The sequence below is a fragment of the Quercus robur genome, chromosome 12 (genome assembly GCF_932294415.1).
Source record: "Quercus robur chromosome 12, dhQueRobu3.1, whole genome shotgun sequence".
NCBI classification, from domain to species: domain Eukaryota; kingdom Viridiplantae; phylum Streptophyta; class Magnoliopsida; order Fagales; family Fagaceae; genus Quercus; species Quercus robur.
This window is the reverse complement of record NC_065545.1, coordinates 9,794,847-9,821,643: the sequence shown is the minus strand read 5'-3', so window position 1 is coordinate 9,821,643 and position 26,797 is coordinate 9,794,847. Positions and strand designations below refer to the sequence as shown.

The following is a 26,797-nucleotide window of genomic DNA, read 5'->3' as shown; positions in this document are numbered from 1 at the left end:
GAAAACCTAGAATGCCTAGTTGTCTATGATTAAATTCAGTGAGGAAAAAGCAGTGTCACTTGGCAAATCTTAGGCATCTGGATTTACAAAACACACAAAATGCACTTTTAGTCTCTTACACAAGGTCTTTTTTCATACTTAAAAAGAGATTTTATCCTAAGTTTTAATTATATTATTCTATAGTAATATTATCACTGCTAATACTGAAAAGTGAGATGAAATAAGAGATAGGTGATGTTAATGAGTGTCTTTAGGGCAATTGTTATTAAACTATAATAAAAAAATTTAGACATTATTTTTATGAGAAGTATAAAAAATTGTTAACAAAATTAATTGTTTTATCATTTTTCTATAAAATGATTTTAAAATAAATTTATAAACTAATGTCTTTAGGCATTTGTTAACATTTTCCATAATAGATAAGCAAATGACAGTAGGGCCTTTGACTTTTTATTATTATTTACTTTTCTTTGTATTGGAGGGTTAACACTGATGTTTAATAATAATAATAATAATAATAATCAAAGAAAGTCACTAAATCTCTTGTTATTTGATTGATTTAAAAAAAAAAAAAAAAAAATTTAAGAAAAGTTAGAATACGATGAAGGGTGAAATGCATATAGTCTCCAACATGAAGTACTAGAAAACCATACTAGGGGAGTTATCGGGAAATAACCTCTTTTAGCAAGGAAGGCCAAACTGGGCCTAATTATATTGAACTTCATTACCCAAAATTTTGAAAATTTATTTATACATAGTAAATAGTAATACCTTCCACAACATGTAACCCTAAAATTACAATTTGGACACCATCATAAGATTTGGATTATTTGTTAATTTCTTTGATTTACAAGAAGAATTGTCGTTCATCATTGAGATGGATCTTCCCAAGAATATTTTGACATATGGGAAATTGATCTCACACCAAATCATTTAATTCAATTTGGCCTTGATTTTTCGAGAAATAATTTTTCAAAATCATTATTATTATTATTATTTTTTGAAGACAAAATCATTATATTTTCATATTGAATGGTTTCAAAATCATAATTATTAGTATAATGAAGGAATTTTCAATAAGTTTACTAGAGTAAGAAATGAATTTAAACTTTTTAGAGAAGATTTGATACAAGACTTGTAGTTAACTGGCATCTCTTGAGGAAATGTTCATAGTTCAAATTATCATTCCTCAATTGGTGTTTTAATGGAAACTAGTTTGAAAATTCGCATTTTAGACAATACAACCTAGTTGAGCTTGGAAGACATACGATAATACTAATGGAATGAGCCTGCAATGGGTTTTAATTAAGTTAGGGAAAAAAAAGTGAATTGTTTATGGTAAATTTCTATAAAAATTAACAGGGAGACATAATATGTCTGATAAATTCCCTCTTGAGATGGCTTGCAACTCGAAAGAGCATAAAGTCATAAACTCTTGTTTAACCTCTCATGCTATGAAAAGATATGATTTTGTTTAGGTCTAACAATTCAAGTTCCAACTCTTAAATCATATGAAAAGCAAACTTCTTCTGTTCTCCTACTGTGATGTTACATTAGTTTATTGAAACACCTTCACTCCTAAATTTTCACCAAAGTTCAATTTAGTTTTAAGAAGTTTGCCTATAAATATTCTCAAATTCACCTTTTCCCTTTCCCATTTTCTACATTCTTGTCATTCAAATCTCATTAACTTTTCAAGCATCTAGCCATGAAAGTGACAATGGGGTTCCTTTAATATACTTGTTCTTTCTTATGTACTTGTTACTAACTATTCATGCCAAATCAAAGTTAGTATCAAGGAAAACATATATTATAAGCATGGATATGACCTTCATGCCTTAAGCCTTTACCAATCATCACAATTGGTATTCCTCCACCATTCACTCCCTCAAAACTACAAATCATGCATCATCAGAATACGATGAGTCTTCACCATCACTTCTATAGAGTTATGATCAGGCCATTCATGGTTTTGCTGCTCTTCTTTCTCAAGATGAATTAGAGGCGCTAAAGAATTCACCGGGTTTTGTCTTGGCTTCTGAAGACAGGACTTTCAAGTTTCAAACGACCACCCCTGAGTTCCTCTCCCTCAATCCTAATACTGGCTTATGGCTAGCTTCAAATCAGGGTGAGGGTGTCATTGTTGGTGTCATTGACACCGGAATTTGGCCAGAAAGTAAGAGCTTCAATGATGATGGCATGACTAAAAATCCAAAAAGATGGAAGGGTAAGTGTGAGGAAGCGTAAGAGTTTAATGCCTCCATGTGTAATAAAAAGCTCATAGGTGCTAGGAGCTTTGGCAAGGGTCTGATAGCTAATAAACCAGGCTTCAATATTAGTGTGAACTCTGCAAGATACATGGTTGGTCATGGAACAATAACTTCCTCCATTGTTGCAGGGAATTACGTAAAGAGTGCATCTTTTTTCGGCTATGCTACCGGCACAGCAAGTGGTGTTGCACCACGTGCTAAGTTAGCCATGTACAAGGTCACAGGGAAATCTTCTACCTACGAATCCGATGTTATTGCTGCCATAGACCAAGCCATTGCTGATGGTGTGGATGTGATTTCCCTATCTATGGTCTTTCTTAATGAGTCAGTACCTCTAGAAGAAGATAATTTAGCAAAAGCTACATTTACTGCCATGGAGAAAGGTGTGTTGGTTTCTACTGTAGCAGGAAATAGATTCCAAGGTGACCAAAGAATAAGGAATGGGTACCCATGGGTCATGACTGTCACAGCTAGCACCATTGATCGATTGTTTGCTGGAACTATAGCACTAGGGAATTGGGAAGACATTGTTGGGTGGAGCATTTTCCCTGGTAAGGCCTTATTTCAAAATGCAAGATTATTCTACCCCAAGATCCTGAGACCGTGTGATAAAAACGGAATGTCCCTAATGGCATTATTGTATGCCGTGATGAATATGCTAAGCTTAAATCTCAAGCGTGGTCATTGCTCGATTCAAATGTGTTAGCAGCTATAATTATCATTGATAATCCTTCAACATATGTAATGGAGGATATGCATTTTCTTCCTCTCCCTTGCATTTTGATTAGCTCAGATAATGCACGGGTGTTGGAGGATTATGTAAAATCTGCCAAGTTACCCATTGCCAACATGACATTCCAACAAACCATGATAGGAGTTAAGCCCGCACCAGTTGTGGCTAGTTATGCACTTAGAGGTCCTTCACCTCACACCCCATGCGTCTTAAAGCGAGATATAATGGCACCCGGCTCACTAATTTTGGGTGCTTGGCCTCCAAATACTCCAGTAGGTGAAATCCAAGGACAAACAGTTATACCAAGATTTTTTGGTTTCATATGGGACATCTTTGGCATGTCCTCATGCTACTGGTGTGGCTGCACTTCTAAAAGGTGCACATCCAGAATGGAGTCCTAAAGTCTGCTATTATGACCACTGCTGACCATTTAGATAATACCAATAACCCAATTCGAGACAATGAGAACGGTTTGAAAATTGCTCCACCTCTGGCCATGGGGTCAGGTCATATTCGTCCAAATCAAGCACTTGATCCTGGTTTAGTTTATGATGCAACCCCACAAGACTATGTGAATCTCTTATGCTCCATAAATTTTAACAGTACACAAGTCTTGAATTTCACTGGATCAAACAGTTATAGATGTTCAAGCCCTGCTTCTGATCTCAACCACCCATCATTTATGGTTCAACTCCGTGAACGTAAGAGAAGGGCATCACTCATCATTCAAAACTATCACAGAATTGTAACCAATGTTTGACAAGATGCTTCGACTTACAAGGTGATGGTGACAGCACCAGAGGGTTCTACTGTTGTGGTTTCACCAGAGAAGCTAATATTTAGGAAGAGAAATGAAAAGAAGTCATATAATCTCACTATAACATATGGAGGGAAAGCAAAATCTTCATTCGGTACACTTGTTTGGGTTGAAGAAAATGGAAATCACAAGGTTAGAACTCCCATTGTAATATCACCCGATGTCTATAAAACAAGCACTGGCTTGTGTTAGTTGTAAATCTAAATTGAAAATGCATGAGCTCATGAATCACTAAATCAAAGTTTTGACTAAGATGGTTTGGCATTGTCAATATCAAGGTAATCAATACCATACCACTATCAGCCTTATCGATGTAATATATTGTAACCGCTATTAAACTAGTATTGTTACTCTTCTTAAATGTACCAAATTAAATACCTGTTTGTATTAGGAATTTTTGGAATGCTTTGGCCGGCACAATAAAAAAAAATTAAATAATTAAAAATATATATTATAAAACATGTTATTCAAGCTAATACGTTGGATTAATGTACTTAGACTAATATTAAGCCCAAAATGGTACATTTGTTTAAGTAGAAACCACTTTTTATATACTTTCGGTCTCTTTATTATATTTCAAGTTATAAACTCCTTACATTCTCAAAAAAAAAAAAAAAAAAAAAAAAAAAAAAAAGTTATAAACTCCTTAAAAGCTGAATTGGAATCTCTTGCCATTTTTGGTCACTTAATCGCTGATGCTAAACTTTTTGCAAAATCCTTTAGCTTTATTAATTTTTCTCGTGCACGTCAGTTTGCCAATTTTGTAGTTAATAGCTTTGCTAGACATGCTAGAAATATCACAGTTTTATTGGTGTGGATTGATGATATTCCTCCACACATCAATGTTGTATTTCAAACTGATTTGGCTTTCCTTTAATTAAATTTGCAGCATCTTTCTATTAAAAAAAAGTTACTCAAAGTGATCCAAACTACTTGAAGTGAATATTTTACTTCAAGGATATGGGTTTCGGGTTCGAAATTGCCCAACTTAATAGGACTTTTTGAGAAATGCACAAGTCAACAATGAAAACAAGGAAAATCCTAAATTATCACACCTAAATTACCAAGCCTACTCAAGTTAAGACAAATTGCAAGAAAAGCAAACAACCTACTTAACAAGATTAACTCCTAATATATATATTGTAGGGATTGGGTTTGAGTACTTCTGCTATCAGATGTGTGGACTCAAGCCCAACTAGTCCAATACAATAAATTTGTAGAGAAAATTGGTTCAAGAACTAGGCCTTAATGAGGGTTGCAACAACTAGGCATGGTTATGAGAGAATTGAATGGCAAAGACTCGAACTAAAGTATGAACTTCTGTCCTCGGCCCTATCCGAGGAATTTGTGGTTCTTATTATTTCTTCCATGCTTAGTTACCAAGGTTCTAGAGATGATACAAACTGCTACTGTCTTCCATCTTTCTTATTTTTTCTTGATCCCCTTTTCATGGAGGATCTCTTTACATTATATAGTTATTTTCAGTTGATCTTGGCCTTCCATTTGTTGCTCATGCAGGTCACTACTTGAGTGTTCGTCCCATCAGCCACCTTCCTAGACCTTCTGTGAGTTGCAGCAATTAAGGAAACACTGTTTAGGGGTCATTTCCTCATTAATGCGGCCAGAACGTTGGTTGTGAGCATTTAATGCGGAGGTGACAATTTCTCCTTGAATTGCTCCTCCACCATGCTCTCATGGCCGACCTACAGTACTCGTTCCTTTTCTTGGGACGCTCTAGAGGGTTATCGTTGATGGCTTGCTGTTCTTTCCTTCTGGGATCTTGGAGTGTCGAGGACGGGATCGTCCTCGGCAACGTTTTCAGGCCATTTGGGCTTTCTTTGTTCGTCCTCGGCCATTTCTTCCTCCTCGACGTGGGCTTTGGGCTTAGTATAAAGTGGGCCGAGGTTGTCAAATTCTTTGCCCCCCCCCCCCCCCACACACACACACACACACACACATACACATATATATATATAAACTGAAGCGTAGCATTTACTGGTATTACGCTCTTGTTGAGCCACATTACCAGCCACATCATCCACCCATTTTCAACATTCTTTCTCTTATTTTTTTTAAGTCTTTTTTTATATTAATTTTCCAATTTATTGTATACTTTCTCTAACTTTTCCCCTCCTTTTTACCTTTTTCATCTCTCCATTACTATTTACCTTAATATCACTTTTCCTCTATCTCTTTATCTTCCTTTATTTTTTGCTTTTCTTATTCCCCTCATCTTACTATATATTTACAAGTAGCTTTTCCATTCTATTCTTAGTTTTTTCACACACAAAAGGTTATTTCTCTCTCTCATTTTTTTTTTTTTTTCATTTTTGGTGGATTTTATTATATTTTTCTTGCATCTCTACTTTAGGTTGATGAATTTTTGTATGATTTGGAACTCTACTTTGAGTTGATGTGATTAAGTTTTGTGTTTTTAATTTGTTATCTTTCTTTTTTTATTCTTTTTGATTTCATTGATGTTGTCATATCGCATTATAAAGATAGTATATAAGAATATAATTTTATTTTATTATATAACATGACTTGGATAATTTGGTGTTTATTACTATATTTTTTATTTTTACTTTTTTTCTTCTCTTATTAATTTTTATAAATTTTTTATTATTCTCTCTCACATTCTCTTTTGAAAAAGTGGTTATTCTCTTTCTCTTGATTTTTTATTCCTTCTTGCAACTCTACTTTATATTGATGAATCATTGTGATTTTTAAAACTCTATTTTTTGTTCATACGTTTTGGTGTTGTATTTTTTAATTCCCCATCACAAGTAGTCTCTGTCTCTGTCTCTCTCTCTACAATAAAATTTAGAGAAAAAAATTATACATATTCATTATAAGTTTGATATGAGTTTTGATTATCATGATAATCTCTTTTAAGAGAATGAATAATTTGAATAATTTATTTAAATAAAAATTATACATACATACATATATGTATGCATATATTTATTTATTTAGCTTAAATATATAATCAACCTCATGCAATTCATTTAAAAGTAATGACGTTAAAACAAATGAATAACTGCCCTAAAGATTATATTTGTATATTCATAACTTTTATGTTTAGAAATACTTTCACTTAAATTTAGCCGTACTGAAATGGATTGAAATGCTACATTAATGTGGCTCAACAAAAGCGTCGCAATGATAAATGCTATACTTAACATTTTAAATATTACAAGTTTGAGATTTATATATATATTTTTAATAAAGTTGTATTTAGATTAGGTGTTTTCAACCCAAACATGTCTTTTCCCATTATGTAAGTGCACAAAAATAGATTGAAGTGGATCAAAATGAACTGAAGTGATCTGAATGGACTGAATTGGACCAAATAGAACAAAGTGGACCAAATAAGAACAAATGGACCGAAAAGGACCAATGTAGACGAATGGGACCAAATTAGACCGAAGTGGACATAATGGATCTAATCAGACCGAATAGCACCAATGTGGACTGAATAGAACCGAATCGAACCAAAGTGGACCGAATAGAACTGAAGTAGATCAAAGTGGACAGAATTGACCAAATAGGACCAAATAGAATCAAAGTTGACAGAATGGACTGAATAGGACCAAAGTGGACATAATGGACTGAATTGGACATAGGACCAATAGGAGCCGAATAGGGCCAATGTGGCCTGAATGGACTGAAATGGACTAAAGTAGACTGAATAGAAATTAAGTGGACAGAATGGGCTAAATAGGACCGAATTGGACCAAATAGAACCAATGTGGACCGAATAAGACTTTTGAATATTTATCCTTTTTATTGCATTTTTAGGGCTCATATTTCTAATTTCTAATGTCTATTTTAGTATTTTATTTGTATTTTTTAACTCAAAACTAAAGAGTTTAGCCCAAATATAATAAACTTTCATACTTTTCAACCCAAAAATTAAGAAAAAAATGAATTTTTGAGCTAAACTTAAAAAGAAAACATACAAAAAGAATCAATTTAAGGTCCAATTAATCTAGAATGGATTGAAGGAGGATCAAATTGATTGAGTGGACCAAATTGGACCAAAGTAGACCTAATTGGACCAAATAAAAATTGTTTAATTTTTAGGGAGAACAAATTATCGTCAAAATTTTTTAGAGAAAAAAAAAATATATATATATATATGTATATTATATTACAATACAAAATAATTATTTATTCTCACACATCACATGGGTTTGCGACCAGTTAAATTAAGAATTGGAATACAAACTTACAAGCATAAAGTCTCTTACAAGCCTACAGATTGCCTATAAACTACTTGATACAAATAGAAGTTAATGAGTATGAAAAATTCAATCAGCTCCTTTTAATTAAGAGTAATGGTTAATTTCCTAAATCTCATCCACACTTAAGGAGATCTAAAATCGAAGGCATAATGGAGGCGGTTACCCCACTCCTCATGGGCCATAAATTATGGCCCATAATGAAGGAAATAGCTACAACATCTGGATAATTATTGAGTACTCCTGAAGTACTATAAATACGTACTCCTCCCTTTCACATAATTGTGGAGCCCACTAATTAAATTCATGGTGAGACTCATAATTCATGTGAAATGAGGAAATATGCGTTTATGGTACTTCCGGAATATTCAATAATTTTCCACAACATCTTGCCTGTATATTTAGAAATTTAGAGTTTAGACTACAAACAGGTATGAGACATAGTCATACTATTGATATACATGTAGGTTTTAGTTAGCTCAACTGGTAAAGTCTTTGATGGTTAAATAAGATATCTGGGGTTCAATCTCTGCCTGTATCAAAAACTGATTGGTGCCTTAGTCCGATAATTATAGGTGGAAACTATAAGGCCTCCTAACCTCTGATGCCTAAGGTTTTTGTTTTTTTTTTTCAAGTGTTTGATCCGAAACGACCGTGCAGTTTCTATGCTTCAACAGAAGTGATTTTTGTGTCTAGTTGTTGAATAATCCTTTTATTTATACTTTAGACTTTGTCAATTAATCTTGTCTCCTTTGCCATGTGTCATGCTCTGATAAATGCAGCCGGCTCTTCGAGACGGTATATATGATGCTTCCAAGAGATTAATTTCATTTGTCATTTTCTTGGCCTTAAACTAGTTTTGACTTGCTGGAAATGCCTTATCATAAAATTAATATTAACCAATACTAAACTGAAATTGATCAAAATCCACACCCTCAATATATGTCAAATACAAGCTAGCTTAGAGCAACCGTATCAGTAAATGTAAAAGTTTCCTTCAATTTTATACTAAAAATCTTTTTTACACACCCATTTTTACAAAACACCCACATCAATCTATATATTCTATACATTTATTCAATAAAATATTTATTTTTTTACAATTTTTTATTATTTCCTCACTCACTACCCCTCTCACTCTCTCTCTCTCTCTCATACCCAACACTACCAAAAAAATTCTAAAATATTATATGCACAAGCTATAACTGTGCATATATGCACAATTATCGTAGCATTTATGTATAATTTTATATCCACTAATATAAGTGTTTTTTAATCAAAATGTACATATCTCGACACTTTTTTTATTTTGCACTATTTTTTAATTACTGATGCAAGTGCTGCCTTAACCATGGAAGGAATGTACATGCCATTGTGGTCAGTGAGTGTTTGACTAGACTTCGGAGTTTGGACTACGATGACTGAATGAAGTAGGTAGCACCGTACTGCATTGTACAATGATTAATTACGTAACAATTTATAATGGGGATTTCTATACTTTTATTTTTTATTTTTTTATTTAATGGGAGGGGGATTTCTAATTTTCTATACCTGATTTCAGCTTCTTCTTTTTTTTTTTTTTTTTTTTTTTTTGGTGTTAACAGGATATACACAGGTTGTGGATCGATAAATTTTGTATGCCAAAAACCCATTAAAGGTGGCCCCGAATTTCAAGCAGAGTTCAGGTCTTAGGCGTAACATCATTGGGAATGGGGATATTTAATAAGGGTTGTGTGCCGATGTGTGATTTTTTTTATCCAACTTAAAATAAAATAAGATAAAATAAAGCCTTACAAGATTTTGACTATTAGCCATTAGGAACTTCGAATCTAACTCTCTATGCAACCTGTTCATAAAAAATAAAAAAAAAATAAAAAATAAAAAAACTCTCTATGCAACCTCTCGCAGATGCAATTGAGGACTTGAGGGCTTGGAGAATTTGGAGTAGGTGCTTTTATCTAGCTATTTTCTAAACTTTTAACATATAAAAAATTCTATGGAAAATTATTTTTTTAAATTCATTGTTCATATAAATTTTAAATTATAGACTAAATAAATGTATATAACATTGTACACTTTTTCTGTAACAACATATAATATTATACACTGTTCATGCAAATATGTAAAATTGTATACACTTTACATGAACAGTAAATGTAAATATATCATTGTCCCAAACCAGGATGCTTATCTAATTGCCTAGCATGCACATTGCACACACTCTAAGACGAGATACTAATGGCATAAGACCACGATAGATTTTAACTTTTAACTAAGGGGAAAAATGTAAATTTATTGGGAGTTAATTTCTCTAAAAAAAAATGGGACGTAATTTTTTTTTTGATAAGGGGACATAATATCTTTGATATATTCTTATTGAGATGGCCTGCATTTTGATTAGCCTAGACAATGCAAGAGTTTTGAAGCAATACATAAAATCTACTGGTAAGCCTGTGGCCAACTTGACATTCCAACAAACCATGATGGGAATTAAGCCCGCACCAGTTGTGGCTAGTTATGCACTTAGAGCTTAGAGGTCCCTCACCTCACACCCCATGCATCTTAAAGCCAGATATAATGGCACCTGGGTCACTAATTTTGGGTGCTTGGCCTCCAATTATTCCAGTTGGTGAAATCGAAGGACGTAAACAGTTATACCGTGATTATCTTTGGCATGTCCTCATGCTACTGGTGTGGCTGCACTTCTAAAAGGTGTACATCCAGAATGGAGTCCTGCTGCAATAAAGTCTGCTTTTATGACCACTGCTGACCATTTAGTTAATACCAACAGCCCAATTCGAGATAGTGGGAATGGCTTGCAAGTTGCTTCACCTCTAACCATGGGCATGGGGTCAGGTCATATTCGTCCAAATCAAGCACTTGATCCTGGTATAGTTTATTATGCAACCCCACAAGATTACGTGAATCTCTTATGCTCCATGAATTTTAACAGTGCACAAATTTTGAATTTCATTGGATCAAATAGTTATAGCTGTTCAAGCCCTTCTTCTGATCTCAATTACCCATCATTTATAGTTCTACTCCGTAAGAAAAGGGCATCTTCAATCATTCAAAACTTTCAAAGAACTGTAACCAATGTTGGACAAGATGTTTCAACTTACAAGGCAATGGTGACAGCACCAGAGGGTTCTACAGTAACGGTTTCACCAGAGAAACTAACCTTTAGGAAGAGAAATGAAAAGAAATCATATAATCTCACTATAAGATATGAAGGGAAAGAACAATCTTCATTCGGCACACTCGTTTGGGCTGAAGAAAATGGAAATCACATGGTTAGAAGTCTTATTGTAATAACACTTGATGTCTATAAAACAAGTACTGGCTTGTGTTGATTGTAAATCTAAATTGAAAATGCATGTATAATTCGTGCCAACCTACCAAGGAATGAATGTAAGTGCCATTGTGGTTGATGAGTGTTTGACTAGACTTTGGGCTACAATGAAGTTTTTGGTTACATACCACCATGTGCAAGTTATAAGCTAGCACTTTGTAATGCTGTATTTCATTTTCCTTAAATTCATTAACCCGGTTCTGCATCCCAACCATTAGTTTAATTTCGGGTACCAGTTCATTCATTCCTTTTGAAAATAATAATAAGAAGTAGAAGAAAGAAGAAAGTTGTGTACTTTCTTTTTTGATGAACAAAGTTGTGTACTTTCTTTTTAGTCTTCTACGTAAATTATTTATTCCACTATATGGAATAGATTGATAGTACCATGATCTACTATGTAACAGTATAGAATGAAGGATTTCTATACCATACCCGAATTCATCAACTACTTGAGTACAGCCCAAAGAGGACTACCATCAAGGTGGTTAAAATTGGGATTTTACATAGAATCGTAAGAGGTAGGTGAGATCGTGAATTGTAAGATTCTATATATTTTCATATTTAAAGCAAAAAAAAATACATTAATAAAGACTTTGTATGTTGAATAATCACGTAAATTGTGAATTTATACATAATAAAAAAACAAAGATTTGCAATATATGATGTAATTTGCATGTCTTATATCGCTACGTCTATACTAATGAAACAAATATATTTACATTTTGACCCAATGTATCTAAAAAATTCAATAAATGTTTAATTAGCAACCAAATACCAAAATATTTATCAACAATATGGAAATATTTTCCAAGTTCTAAGTTCCAAGTTCCAAGTTTAAAATCCAAAATAAGTTATCAAATAGAAACTAGCTAACTAAAATATGAAATCCAAAAATAAGGTTAATATTAAGGTGAAGTGAACATTTAAGTATTCTCATTATAGGGTTCTTATGACTACCGTCCTAATCATCATCAACCATTTTATCATACATTCTATATTTGTATACTAAAACTGCAAAAGAGATCAAGATACAATTTCACATTCAACTATTCAAATTATACCGCTCAGCAATAATTACAGAGCGTGCTAAAAAAAAATCAATTAATCAATATACAAATAGAAGCATACTGATAAAATTATATATAAGAAAAACATTTTAGCAATATTATAACACAAATTAGTATATTGATCAAACAAATTTAATAGCATTATAGCTTAAAATGTAACAAAACCAATATAAATTCTTCATTTAAAAATGATGAAGCATTCCTTCACTTTTATTACAAGTGAACTAAAAATTAAAAAACATTTGCATAGGTTAACATAATTTTATAAAAAAAAAAAAAATCATACCATCATAACATAGAAAAATAAAAACTTTTAAAACTTCATCAAAACCAAAAATTTATCCCTTTAAAAAATAAAAAAAATAAAAACAAAAAATTAATGTTTTAGTAAGATCAATAGAATCAGTAAAATCTCATACGATTCTTCACGATCTTACATACGATCCTATCATTTTTACAATCCTAGTGCGATTCTAAACGTTTTGGTAAGGTAAGATCGTAAAATCATGCGATTCTATAATCTAGATCACGATTTTGACAACTGTGACTATCATGATGATGTACTGGACTTCCCAAAATTTTGAGGGATCTACGCAAATTAATACCTTTCACATCATGGAATCTCAAAGTTACATTTTTGACAACCCTGATTATGATTACATCCAGATAATTTTTAAATTTTGTTTCGATCTCCTAAATTCACATTTTGCTTCTTTCCTTGCACAAGCAAATATGGTGTGGTTAACGACACTATCTTAACTACAAACAACAACCAACAATAACAAAGCATCAGTACCAAAAATTGTGTTTAGGTTCAGATTCTCAACATACTAATCAGGGGCAGCCATATGCAATATTTTCCGTCTTTATATCCCATCGAAAATTATACTTTCTATTGCTGCTTTTATGAATGCCTTTAGACCTATATAGTTGATCTTATAGCTATCTAGTTAAAAATTTCCTTTCGACTTAAAAGGAGAAAAAATAAAAACTGATAAACGGCATCAATACATAGAAAAGGATTTTGTTCAGATTGCAACAACTCCAAACCAACTAAAACTAACAGACATGAAGGAAAATACGCATCATAGTCACACATAATATTCTATTATACAAATCTAACGAGTCAGTAAGGCGCACAAACACAAAAGCACAAAGTCACAAACACAAAAGCCAAGTTCACATCAAAGGCTTCAAACTTAGGATGTCCCCTCCCAAATAGCATTCATTCACTCACTCCCAGAAGCTTTTTGATGTCATGCTGCAGTAATGTCACAAAGCAAGAAGAATTACATCACTTTGATAGAATAAAGATGATCTTTTGCTATAAAAGAACAATTAGGCAGCATAAGCCAACTGAACTTTGAGAATCAAACATAAACTGCAAACTGGGTTTTACCTCAATGGTAAGAGGAGAAGTTGTGGGATAATAACGATCAACAGCTTGCCCATCCTTGTCAACTAGAAACTTGGCAAAGTTCCATTGGATATCATCCCCAATTATCCCCCATTTACCAGACTTCAAGAACTTGTACACTGGAGCAGTATTCTCACCATTCACTTCAATCTAAAACAAGTAAAGAGCAATATATCTCACAGATCATGATAACTACAATGCTGCAAAACTTACAGGAATAGCCAGAGAGAAGAAGAGCAGAAGGTCATGTAAACTTTTTCAAATGTCTTACTGTTCAAGAAATTATATACAACAACACAAGGAGGAAATAGAAACATGCCATTAGATATAATGATATACTTCTAGTACAATTTAGAAGATATGAAATTAATTTAACTTAAATAAGTTTGAAGTGTGTGCATGCACATGCACCACGATCATGTTTGCACCCTTTGTTGCTTTTTTAACAGAGAGATAAATGACAGTTATTTTTTATGAATTTCCCATCTGGGTGCAGAAGATCCTGTCCTTTTTAGCGGCATACAGAAAATTCAGCAGCCCACTATTGTTTGAAAGGAATAAGAGGGAAGACAAGAAAGAAATACAAGGGCAGGAGTGCTAAATGACATTAGGGTAGGGTCCAATAATATTCACTCATAATCTTTTTTGGCAGCGCAATGCTGTTTGCACAACAATTACTAGATTGCCCAATGCGACCCAAGATGCAATTGTTGATGCGGTTTCTTTAAGATGTCTCTCTTATAGATAACTTTATCATGTGAATGCAAACACAAATAAAATTTGATTGTAGTCTTTAAATACCAAGCACACCAAAACCATTCTATTTTGTTCACCATCAGAGCCCAAAGGGAATGAAAATTTGGAAAATAGAAGGGAAAAAAAATCCTATATTTGCAGTGACCTAAGAAGGTGTGTAATAAGGAGGCAGCTATTAGAGCATAAATGCAACGTAATTCTACTATTCTCAGATCTACCTTGTCAAAGATAGGAAATTCCGATTTGAAGCGAGTGCAGACAAACTCCACAATCTGATCATTGCTTCCTGGTTCCTCCTCACCAAACTGATTGCATGGAAACGCCAGTATCTCCAGGCCTGCATTAAGCCCCAGGACATGATAAAGAAAATAATGAAAATAGTATAATGTTAACGTGAGCTCCCAAACTATTCTTAATGCCTGATTTATAAATAACTGATGCTGTACACATTGTGTGTATCAGTGATTTCCTGATACCATACAGACACAAGATTCAGATACGTGTGTACATGCAATTTTTCTCAGAGAACAAGGAAGAGATAAGGAAGGACACAGGATCCACATGTAAGAAAACAACATTTGTAAGCCAAGAATGTCATTTTTTAGACTACTTTATAAATGTAATGGTTCTTGAAACGACAGGCAAGAAACTACAATGCAATTATGCAAAGGTTAGAATTCCAAACCTTGTTCTTTATACTTTTCATATAGTTGATTCAACTCTGTGTAATTTGAGTTGGTCATGCCACTGCATGAATAGACAAGCAAGCAATAAATAGATACTTTTAATAGTGAAAAAAGAATACTAAGGATGCTTAGTTTTGCATAGTAAGGGAAAATTCTAAGGAATAAGATCAGCTCCAATCCCAAATGGTAGAAAACAACTTACTTCAACTATATCTATAATTTCTTAGGGTAATTAGGTTTGTAATAATTATAAAGAAGAAAAAATGAAGCAGATGCATAATACCATTTGGAGGCAACATTGACTATCAGGAGGACCTTTCCCTTGTAAGTGCTAAGATCTGCATCATTTCCCTTAGCATCCTGCAAAGTGGAAGCAAGCATTAGCATACAACTCTTAAATATAATGAAATAACAAATAGGAATCATATCTAAACTTTTAGGGCAAAGCAATTCCACCTTAGGGGCGTGAGATTTAGTACAGATATATACCAAGTAGATATCAATGCAACAAGCATTTTAAGATTGTAAATGATAATTTCGGTAAGATCCTTCTAATGATTCTCAGCCTTGAAGCCTTAAAAATGATATTAGGATTTTTTTTTTAGGCTTTAATGAAGCAAAAGAGACCTATCCATCAGACACAAAATCTTTTATTTTAATTCATTAGTCTGGTTCTTCATCCCTTCAACCATTACTATTGGGTACTTTTCTATTCATCTGCTTCAAGGAATATGATAAGAAGAAAGAAACTCATGTATTTTATTTTTCTTCTTTCGTAAGAAAATTATTCATGCACCTATATGGAATAGAAGGGTAATATTATTGTACTGGACAATGATCAAAAGCCCAAGACACAAAAAATGGAAATAATTTGATTACCATGCTCCCAATTTGAGCAGAGGGTAACCATTTCAACCACCTCTCTTTGTTTCTTGTGCTTCTCAAGAGTCTTATTTCCATGCCTAAGTTGCATCTGTTTCTACTAAATATTCTATGTAATCCAAAGAATATAAACTTATTTGTATGTGGTAAGAAAGCTGCTCAAAGAATTTCCTTAGGATATATTGCTTTTACTCAAGGTATTTAAGCATTGTATATGAACCTAAAGTACCAGTTCTTCTTGAATTTGAGATGAAACCAGATGGTTATAAACTAGCACACTCACTTTCTAAGTTTCTTTTTCTATTTTTGCTTAAAAAAAGTTCATTATATTGCACAAAGGAGGTTATTACAAGAATCAGCCATGGGAGCACTGACAAGGGTTGGAGGAAATTGGGCTGGTTCCACCCATCCAGAGTACATGGTCTTTGTTTCCCATTGACTGAGCTCATGAGCAGCTGAGTTTGCAGACCTGCTAACTCTATTAAACAAACAAGATTCAAAATTCAACATTACCTTCTATATGTCTTTAATTATTAAAGAGATGTTCCAGTTTGAGATCATGTCTTCTTCAATCGGATCCATAACTAGGCTTGCATCACCCACTACGAAAATTTGCTGACACTTCATTGATGATGCCATTTGAAATGTCCACTTCCTAAGCTACTCTTTAGTGTTTTGCCCTCATTGCCTCAATCATTATAGAATGCAACACAAGGGTTTTGCAGACAATCCATACACCCCACAAAATCCAATTGATTTTCTTATTTAATCCCGACAGAATCCCAACTCTATCAAATATGTGCCAGTTATATTAATTTGTAATGTTCACCCACATCATCTTGATTCTCTGCTCATTATGCTTTTCCTATGTAAGCAAACAAAGCACCAAACCATGGGAAGCTGTTACAATTTAGTGGAAAAGCATACGAGGGATATTGTAAATGTAATTAAGTTAGGCAAAAGTTTATGTAAGGAGCTGCTTGAAGTTGTTGAAGTTCAAGAAGCTAGCTTGAACAAAATCAGGCCTCACTCCAGAGATCATTAAGACAAAAATTTTGCAAGACTCACCCTTGACCCTCGCTTGAGCGAGATTACGGATTCACCAATCCTAGTTCTACTCAGAGACAGTTTTAACCTAGACTTTTGCCTACCTTTAAATACTCATTGATGAACAAATTTCAAGATAAGAAGGCGTCTGTATCAAGAACCTAAAAGAGTGCCTTGCTTCTTGAGCTAAAAAGAGAAACCCCTTCTGAAACTTTTACATCTTGGCATGCCAAAATTGATTTCCATTAAAATCACAGTGGTTGTTACCCCTCTGAAGAGGTTTTTCGAATATCAGAGTTTTGGTTTTTGTAGACAACTTTTTTCGTGGAGGAAAGCTTCGTAGAAGAATATACAAGTTTTGGAGTCCCTATCTTTTGTTGAGGTTGCATAGAGAGTCTACTTACAAAAGTTTAAACTATTGTAATTGCTTCTTCTATAATGAAAGTTCCTAAGGGATTGCTTATCCCAGGAGTGTTTTTTCCTATGAAGAGTTCTTTACAGGTTTTCCACTTCATCACCAAAACTATGTGTGCTTTTTATTGATTTAAAATATCTTTATTGTGTTTGGATTGTGGTGACATGCTTGAATTGATCTTGACTTTGGTTGCACTATCTATTTGATTGCTAACTCTGGACTAAAGCAATATTTTCAGAAGCTTCTGGTAAACATGCTTTAACAAAGTACTCAATATCCAAAATTCTTATATGGGTTGGTAGCTTTTAACATTTATATAATGCTTTAGAGACCGGTTGATCATTTAAAGTGTAAAGGGACCACCCATGTTACAATTTGGTCTAAAACACTGGTCATCTTCCCAAAGAAGAGCAATAAGATGTATTAATTATTACTACTTCAGTACTTTGTACATGATAAACCAACCATTGTAAACTCAATGACCCTTGGAGTCCGTTTAATTGGAGTGGTGAAAAAGTGAGAGGATAAAAAAGACTTTAATTTCTCTTCTTTTGGTTGTTTGGTTGAGTGAAAACATTGAGAGACGAAAAAAGTGAGATTGTATAAATACACCTTTGTTAATGTTAAAAAATGATAGTCAATTAAAAAAAAGTGACAAAAAAAATCACCCAATATATTAAAAAATAAAAATTATGTCACAAAAAAAAAATCATGTCTAGTTAAAAAAAAAAAACTATCACACCCACAGCCCAAAAAAAAAAAAAAAGCAACGTGCCCAGCACAAAAAAAAACAAGGGAAAAAAAAAAAAAAAAAAAGGATATGAAAGGAACTGAACATGGACATTTTTGTCCATTAATCAGCCCATTTTTTCCAAGTTTTTTTTCCATTTTGGGAGAACTTTTTGATGGGACCAGTTTCGGCCCTACCATTTTTTTCCTCCGATGGATACCAAACACAATCGAACAAAATTTTCTATTTCATTTTCTCTTCAAAGTTTTTCATCCATCCTCTTTCACCCCAAACAAACCCACCCTTAGGAAATCCAAGACTGGAAAAAGAATACCCATGTTAAAAAAATGAACTTTTATGCCTTACAATCACAGAAACTGAGCTAAAATGATAGTAACAAAGCAAAATCTGTACAAGCAAGCAACTTATCAAAAAAGATTAAAAGGCACACATGTTAATGCAAGAGACTAACCTTGACAGTGAAGTTGTAGATCGATTGTTGCTCCTTTGCTGGTTGGCTTGCCATCCTATGATCTTTTCTTTTCTGAACAAGAAAAATAAGAACAACACAAAGCAACACCTTTGGGGAGCAGAGGGATATTAATGAAGCATGCTTTTTGACTTTTCCCGCTTTCAAGCACTACTCTTCTGACACGTGTAAAATCATTCTCTCTCTCTCCCCTGGATAATGATGTTTTTTTCTCCTGGATAATGATGTTTGGGAGATTAATAATGCCCTTAACTTTGAGTTAATGCTGGCTATGTCTATTGTATTTCAAAACTGTTTAATTTGGTCTTTAATTACCGGGAGAGGAGAAAAATGGGTAACAGTTTAGGATTAAATTGGTCAATTTTAAAATGTCTTAGACTCGACTAGCACAAACATTAAGGAGATGTTTGATTTGCTATAATGTGCGCTTAATGTGATGTACATTATAATGATATGACATTAAAGTTTTTTAATGAGTGTTGTACAGTACCCATTAATGTGATAAAATTTAAAATAAATTATTCAAGTTTTTTTAAGGATGTGAAAAAAACTGAATATGTATTAAATGTGTGTTAGTTTAGATAGAAAAAGTCAAATTATTTTGTGATAAACTATAACTGAAAAGTAAAATTTTGCCAATTTCCTATACAGTGAGATTTGTGATAGATCATAAATGAACCACAATTGATTCAACCACAATTGATTCATTAACAAGTGCTAGTCGGCACCGTTAACAAAGTCCTTGTTTTATTTTTCTAACAATACTATAATTTAAAATTATAAAATATATCACATCATCTTAATCTCATCACATTCTTAAATAATATAATATTATATTATTGTATTGAAATTACATTAATGTAAAATTATAATAACATAATATTACAATGTACCTAAGGATATTCACTGTATTTTAGTTTTACCCAATACAATTATAATATAAAATTGGGAAATTTAAAAATAAATTAAATTAAATTAGACAAAAAAAAATTGATATTTTCTCTGGTAATTGGTAAATTTAAAAGGCTTTCAATTTAGTCCCTATTACTGTTTTTAAAGCATATGTTTCAATATTACCTTTTTATTGTGCGAATCATCTTGAGCCATGTAGAGGAATTGAGTGAGCTTTGATAATCATTCCACAGATAGTACTACAACTCAGAATTGTCAAACAATAAACCAAGAGGAGATACGGATAGAAGATGAACCTGATTTTCTATGTGAAAGTCTCTAAACAATGATAAGAGTTTCTTGTGCTGTTTGAATTTATTAATGATCATAATCCAATGCGATTTTTTCCAGTCAAAACTAATGAAAACCATTGAGGTGACAAATGAATTTCTGATATGTCAAGTTATTATTATACCTAATATTAATAAAAATATTTTCTAATTCGCAGAAATCACCGCATCAACAGTTCAACACTTCTTGCCGTTTGGTGGCTAAGAAGTGAAGGAAAGGATAAGAAAGAACAATTAGTTTAGAATATATAGCGTTATCATTTTGTGTGAATTTTTTAGCTAATTGGATGCTATTATACTTTTTTTTTTGGGCCAACTGAGCTATAATTATGTTAGTTTTTAGTTTTTTGATAAATGATATAACTTTATTAAATAAAAAAAGTAACCCAAGCATAAAGGGGTATACTATGGGTACAACACAATCAAGTTCTCAAGTTACAATCTTCTCAACCAAAAAAAAATAATAATAAATAGTTCTCAAGTTACAATGATCAATTAGATCTGAGAGAGAAGTAAAAGAAAATGAAGCCAAAGCTAGAATCCAATCAAGCAAATATTTAAAGGATAACAGCTTAAGATTAGGAGTAATCCATTCACAGCCCTCAAATCTTCTTTGATTTCTTTTCCACCAAATACACCACCTTACACAATAAGACACTACTTTCCAAAAGGCTATGTTCCGATGGAGTCTAAACTCATATTCATGCACTCTCTGTGGCATAAACCATTAAACACCAAACAAATCAAATACCACAAGTCCACAACTCAATAACAAGTAAATGGCCCCATGTCTCCCCAACTACATTCACATATATAACACTAATTTAACACAAAGAATCCTACCTCAAAAAAAAAAAACACACACACACACACAAAGAATCCATTTTCACATTTAACACTAATTTAACACAGCAATCCGTTTCTTTGGTAAATTATCACTAGTTGAAATCTCCCCCAATCCACAAAAAGAAAGCAACTTTAGGTGATACATTAGATCTCCCTTAACACTTACCTCATCCGCAAGTGAAATATAAAATGGACAATTTGAAACACATTTGAGTAGTTAATAAATGGGTCATTTTGCCTAACCATGACTATATTGTAGTGTGCCTCATAGAGACAATACAATCGTAGGTCTTCCATCCTAAAAAGAAACGAAAAAGACTAGCCAATTTGAACACCCATTACCAACACTGCTCCAGCCTCTTCACTTTCCCAAACAAGCAATTTATCCAGTGATAGTGACCACCACAAAACCAATATGTTTGGTACTCATATCACCAACATTGATGTAATAGCCAACCCAAATTCAAACGCAGCTCATAAAAGTTGGGTAAACCTGTAAGTTATAAGATGCAATTCACATATTCAACCAGCCCCATGTTTGGAGGTCTCAATCCATGTAACTGGCATGTGAAATAAGATTCTCAATGCCACTGCCTACAAGGTTTGAACATAGATGAAGTACTCTGATCCTTTACCACTAGGATAGTAAAATCTCAATTTATTGAACCAGTTATGGTTTCAATCATAAACAAAAATAAAAACAACAGCTTGAGTACATGTCGATGAGTGAAGCTAAAAATACAGGAAGCATTTACATATCGATGCTTATTCATAGTCAACATCATCATTTATTACTAAGAACTGAAGAAGCAGTTTGCAGAGCTCAAGCGATCCCCAGTGCCTTCTTTACGTCCTTCTGCAAGAGGAACCCAAACTTTGTAGTTAATCAGATAAGCCAATTATTAGATAAATGAATGTACAATGCCAGAGACTGGCTTTACCTCAATGCTCAGTGGGGAAGTAGTGGGGGCATAACGGTCAATGACATTCCCGTCTTTATCAACCAGGAATTTTGAAAAATTCCACTTAATACTGTCTCCAAATATGCCACCTTTGCTTGACTTCAGGAACTTGTACAATGGGGCGGCATTATTACCATTCACATCCACCTACCAATACACAAAATAAAGTTTCATAAGGCATCATCTCCAACTCAGATGAAAAAATAATATAAAAACAAACCCATGAAACAAAGAAATAAATTGAATCCCTCTGGCACAATCATTAATTGAAGCCTAACACCCTATCACCTTGAAATTCTCAATTTCTCTTATGTTTGCCATAGTTGTAAACAACACAACGTATTTTTTTTTGCAACATTTATACTCGGTACCAAAACTTTTAAGTTGGATATGAATCCTCAACAAACTAATTAGAACCAGCCACATGTATAATGCATAGAATATATATATATATATATATATATTTTTTTTTACATGCTGCTGCTTACAACTACCCTTTCCATTCCTCCGTCTCCTAACTCCCTTCAGTCCAAGCATAGCCACTCACCATCAACCCACAAACATTTTCCAATGAACCAACTCACAACCACCCCCCAGCAGCCTAGCCCTAGTTAAGCAAACTGGCAAATATTAGTTTTTAGCTTATTTTTTCTTACATACAACTTTTTAAAGTCTTAACATTTTCTAGGTACAATTAGACTTCAACAAATTTTCAGTAAATTAGCAATCTGCAACACCCTGCATCCAAACACACATGAAATGTTCAGAGACCTATCATATTACAGATTCGGAATGATAATAACACAGCTCTCACAATTTCTAACATCATAATTGGATCTTTAGTAACTCGAATTAGCTACGTTTACCAGAAAAATCAAACTAGCATATCTTGGCAAACCAGTACAAATCTCATGAACGGGAAGAAAAAAAAATCTAAAAACTAATTTCTTCCTACTTTAGACGTACAATTTTAATCTGCTTCCAAATATATATATATATATAATTTAACATATCTATTACATATACAATTGTGTTTCAGTTTTAAAAAAATACATATAGTAAAACGACGTCGTTTCGATTTTATGATACTAAACAGACGCCATTTTGGACTTGATAATAATTTAAGGGAAAGACTTACGTACAGTACTTAGGTGCTTTCCTTAGATTCCTCTCCTAAAATTATACCATGTGGATTTTTTCTCATAGGATGGAAGTGTATATTTTTTAGTTAAACAGCTACATGGCTGAATCTTAAGAGGGGAACCTAAGGAACAACACCTAAGGTATTGTGCCTAAGTTTTATCCATAATTTTAATATCAGGTTCAAACGACGTGGTTTTAGTATCAAGTTAAAAAAATAAAACATACCATGAAATAATGACATTCAGGTTAGATATTGTGTACCTCCTTTGCTCTCAACCACACATTTGAAATCAGTTTCTCACTCAGAAATTTTTTTCCTCTCACGAAAACCCTAAGTTAGTCAATCTCTCTCTCCTCTCCACCTCCGCCACTTGAAGCCACCGTTTTCCAGTGCCACCATGTAGCTCTCTCTTTGGTAAATTTGTTTCCCCCTTTTGCACCCTCTCCGATTCTTTTTTGGTTTTGTTTAGCTCACCAATTGTCCTATTTGGTGATTCTAATGTGTTTATTTGGGTTATTTTCTTGCAATTTCAGGGGTGTTTAAGTGATTTAGCCTAGTAAAGGGCTAAAACTCTTTTGCAAGCTCATTGGCAAAACATAATGGTTACAACATCTGAAAAAAAAAAAAATTAAAAAAAAAAAAAAAAAAACCCTATCCATCTTAGTGCCAGAAACAATTCCGCCTGGTTACTTCCAACATTAAATAATTTCAAACTGCATAGTTGTCCTGTCACTTTAGTGAAGCTTAATTTAGCTCTAGTTTGATTTTTATCAAAATCTTAAAATATAAAACCTAGTCTCTAGAACTATCTTTAAACAAAACATGGAAATTATTACCCTCCTACCTTATCAAATATAGGAAACTCCGCCTTAAAGCGGGTGCAAGCAAACTCTAAGATCTGCTCATTGCTCCCTGGCTCCTGAGCTCCAAACTGATTGCATGGAAATGCCAGAATCTCCAGTCCTGAAACAAGGTAGAAGCAAGATTAGTCCTCTAGCATCCAAAAAAAAGGAAGAATAATAAAAAGATGAAAAGTCACTACTAAATTTGCAAGACATAATTCCAGAGCAAGAGTTCATAACATGTTCTATGCTTTTCTATAGTATGGGGGTAAGTGTAACTTGATGGAAAATAATAATAATAATAATAATTAAAACAGAACAAAAACAGCACAAAGAAGAAAGGAAAATGAAAGCCAACCTTGATCTTTGTATTTCTCATACACTTGATTCAGCTCAGTGTAGTTTGAATTAGTCAAGCCACTGCATAAAAAGCTGCGTGTTAAAACTATACATAAAGTGTAGCACATAAACAGCAAGAGGGAGCAGCAATAAGCGCAACTCTTTAGCAGAAGGTGGTTCACAAATATCACTATCTTAAGTACTAAATAAGTAAATATCCAGCTTGAGAGACACTGTCTAAACTGGTTCTGGTCTAAGAACAGTCTTGCTGAATTGCTTCTAAGGTAACATATTCATACCATTCCATAAAAAATAAAAAGATGTATGCCATGAGGAAGTTTAGGAGAGCATAATTCATATTAAAATCTTATTTTATTCAAATCAGTATATTACCATCCAAATTTTAGTCTCCATCCTGATCAAGAGAACTTTCTATACTCTAAATGTGACAGTCACCTAATCGTAAAAATAAAAATGAGAAGTTACAACATACCATTGTGATGCAACATTGACAATCAAGAGGACCTTCCCCTTGTACTTGCTGAGATCAACATCGTTTCCCTTAGCATCCTGCAAGTATCAAAGAGAACTCGGATGAATGAAAGAAACATTATTATGTGTCTGACAAAGCAAACTGATGTTACTGATCTCAAGGACAATAATTTATATAAAGAATCAAACTTGGAAGTGCTTATTCGAACATTAAGGCTCCTAACTTAAAAATACAGCCATCGGCAAAATCCATCACTCAATTATGTAGAAATAGATGCAGACTTAGTGACTAGTTTGATGCCCATGAAATATAGTTTTTCATAGTTGCAACGACAATTATCAAGCAAACACCAAAGGAAAACAATAATTAAAAGTTAAAACACAACTTTTTAGATCTTTCTACATGAGTTATCCACTCCTATGATTTATATTCTTCTTTCTTTCACAGTTTTTTCTCAGCATGCAAACACACTAATTTGACAGATTGAATCCCCATTTCTTGGGTAACACTCATTCCCCATCACTCTAGCTTATGCCACTCAGTACAAAGATATAATCAAATTAACTTCTTAACCACACAAAACATCACAAACCCACATGAAATTTTTTTTCAAAAACCAAAGAAACAAGAAAAGCATCTCCAAAAGGTTGACAAAGGGAAACAAAAGAACCCAAAAAAACCAACCTTGACGATGAAGTTGTGGACAGATTCTGTCTGGGATTGGCTGGCCATTGCACGAACCGATCGAAAATCAAACAACAAGGGCCTCGAGAACTCTGTTCGGATTGGCTTAGAGAACAAAGAAACAGAAGAACGATGCGAAAAACGCAGATGGGTTTGCTTAGAATTGTTTGAAAACTGGTTTGTCAACAACAAGAACGCAGAAATGGGTCCCAAGATTTGATTTTTTCGTAGTATAATGCGAGTTGAGGAGCACAGCATTGGGAGTTGTGAGATATATATAGACATATAGATACAGGGTATGTACTCGTGTGGGTTTAGATGATCGTAGGGGCTATATAGGATTTGTGAATCTTGAGGTTACACGTGGAGGGCTGTTGTTGTGTACACGTGTGGACCATTATGGACCAAGTATTGGGTTTTTTGGAGTTGAGCGAAACGGACGGCTAGGATCATTTGCATCAGAGAATACGTCATGGCATGGTAATACTAATGTGGGTGTAGAAAGTGTGAACGGGATATGTATCAATATATGTGTGCTTCTAGAGAGGATGGCTTTTGAGACGTGGCGTATTGTTATTGTGCATTGTGAACTGATTTGAGAGTTTACATGAAGAAGTTTAGAGGGTCTGTCCGCGTGTTTGGGACTAAAATTACAAGCCAGTTTGTCACAATCTTTTTTTTTTGGTACAATGGCCTTATGTGACATATCTTTATCACAATTTTGACGTGACAAATTGTGACCGTTGGAAGTAAAAATGATAGGAACATGTGATTTATGTGAAAGTAATAATCAATAAACTACAATCTATTATATAAGATAATTGTGGAAAAAGTCTATTATTTGCTGGTCTAATGTGGATCCCACAATAAGTGTTTTTTATTTATTTCTTTTTTTGCCTTGGTAGCTTATTTTTTCAAGTTCCACTATTATGTTTTTGGTCAAAAATGCAATACAATTGAGTGATTAGTTGAATGTGAATCCCGTGTTATGGTTTTTCTCAAAATACAATTAATACTAGCCTCAAAGAATAAGTTTTTATCTCAATGATTAATTAGTCACAAAATTTCAGTATCAGTTTATTTCATTATAAAAGTATGTTGTAATTTTGGATTATGTATTATGTAATATGTACTAATATGAACCGGTGTAATTTAGGTTGAATAAAATGTCTATTCATTGTACGAGACATGATTTCGTTCAAGTGAGAATGAAGTTAAGATATAAAGTTTAGGTAAACACTTTTTCAAAAAAAAAAAAAAGTTTAGGTAAACACTCGATAATCCCCAATTGACCAAAACCTTGTTATGGATGTTAAAATTTTTACTTACAAGGCAGATGT

The 26,797-nt window shown here is 33.3% G+C and overlaps 1 protein-coding gene and 1 pseudogene across 3 annotated transcripts; one reads left to right on the top strand and one right to left on the bottom strand.

Annotated features, from left to right (window-relative positions):
* Positions 1–601: 601 nt before the first annotated feature.
* Positions 602–11,417, top strand: LOC126708113 (subtilisin-like protease SBT3; annotated as a pseudogene).
* Positions 11,418–13,475: 2,058 nt separating this feature from the next.
* LOC126710525 (probable phospholipid hydroperoxide glutathione peroxidase) lies at positions 13,476–25,740 on the bottom strand. 3 transcript variants are annotated; one of them, XM_050411029.1, is made up of 6 exons: positions 25,458–25,739; positions 15,626–15,702; positions 15,342–15,403; positions 14,875–14,993; positions 13,883–14,050; positions 13,476–13,744 (listed from the first exon to the last, which is right to left on the bottom strand). In XM_050411029.1, the coding sequence occupies exons 1-6, from the start codon at positions 25,713–25,715 to the stop codon at positions 13,709–13,711; spliced, it is 720 nt and encodes a 239-aa protein (XP_050266986.1). In that variant the 5' UTR covers positions 25,716–25,739; the 3' UTR covers positions 13,476–13,708. The 3 variants fall into 3 exon arrangements, with proteins under 3 accessions (XP_050266986.1, XP_050266988.1, XP_050266987.1); XM_050411031.1 differs by lacking the exon at positions 25,458–25,739 and adding an exon at positions 18,889–19,033; XM_050411030.1 differs by lacking the exons at positions 13,476–13,744; positions 13,883–14,050; positions 14,875–14,993; positions 15,342–15,403; positions 15,626–15,702 and adding exons at positions 21,606–21,849; positions 21,935–22,102; positions 23,944–24,062; positions 24,300–24,361; positions 24,774–24,850 and having other exon boundaries at positions 25,458–25,740.
* Between the last annotated feature and the right edge of the window lie 1,057 nt (positions 25,741–26,797).

Bases quoted from the DNA above. Each gene is read 5' to 3' on its own strand.
- LOC126710525 (XM_050411029.1), bottom strand. From the start codon at position 25,715: ATGCTGTGCTCCTCAACTCGCATTATACTACGAAAAAATCAAATCTTG. The intron at 15,703-25,457 runs GTTGGTTTTTTT...TCCACTTTGCAG, and splicing joins TCCACAACTTCATCGTCAAG to GATGCTAAGGGAAATGATGC. The intron at 14,051-14,874 runs GTAGATCTGAGA...TACTTGTTTTAG, and splicing joins AATTTCCTATCTTTGACAAG to ATTGAAGTGAATGGTGAGAA.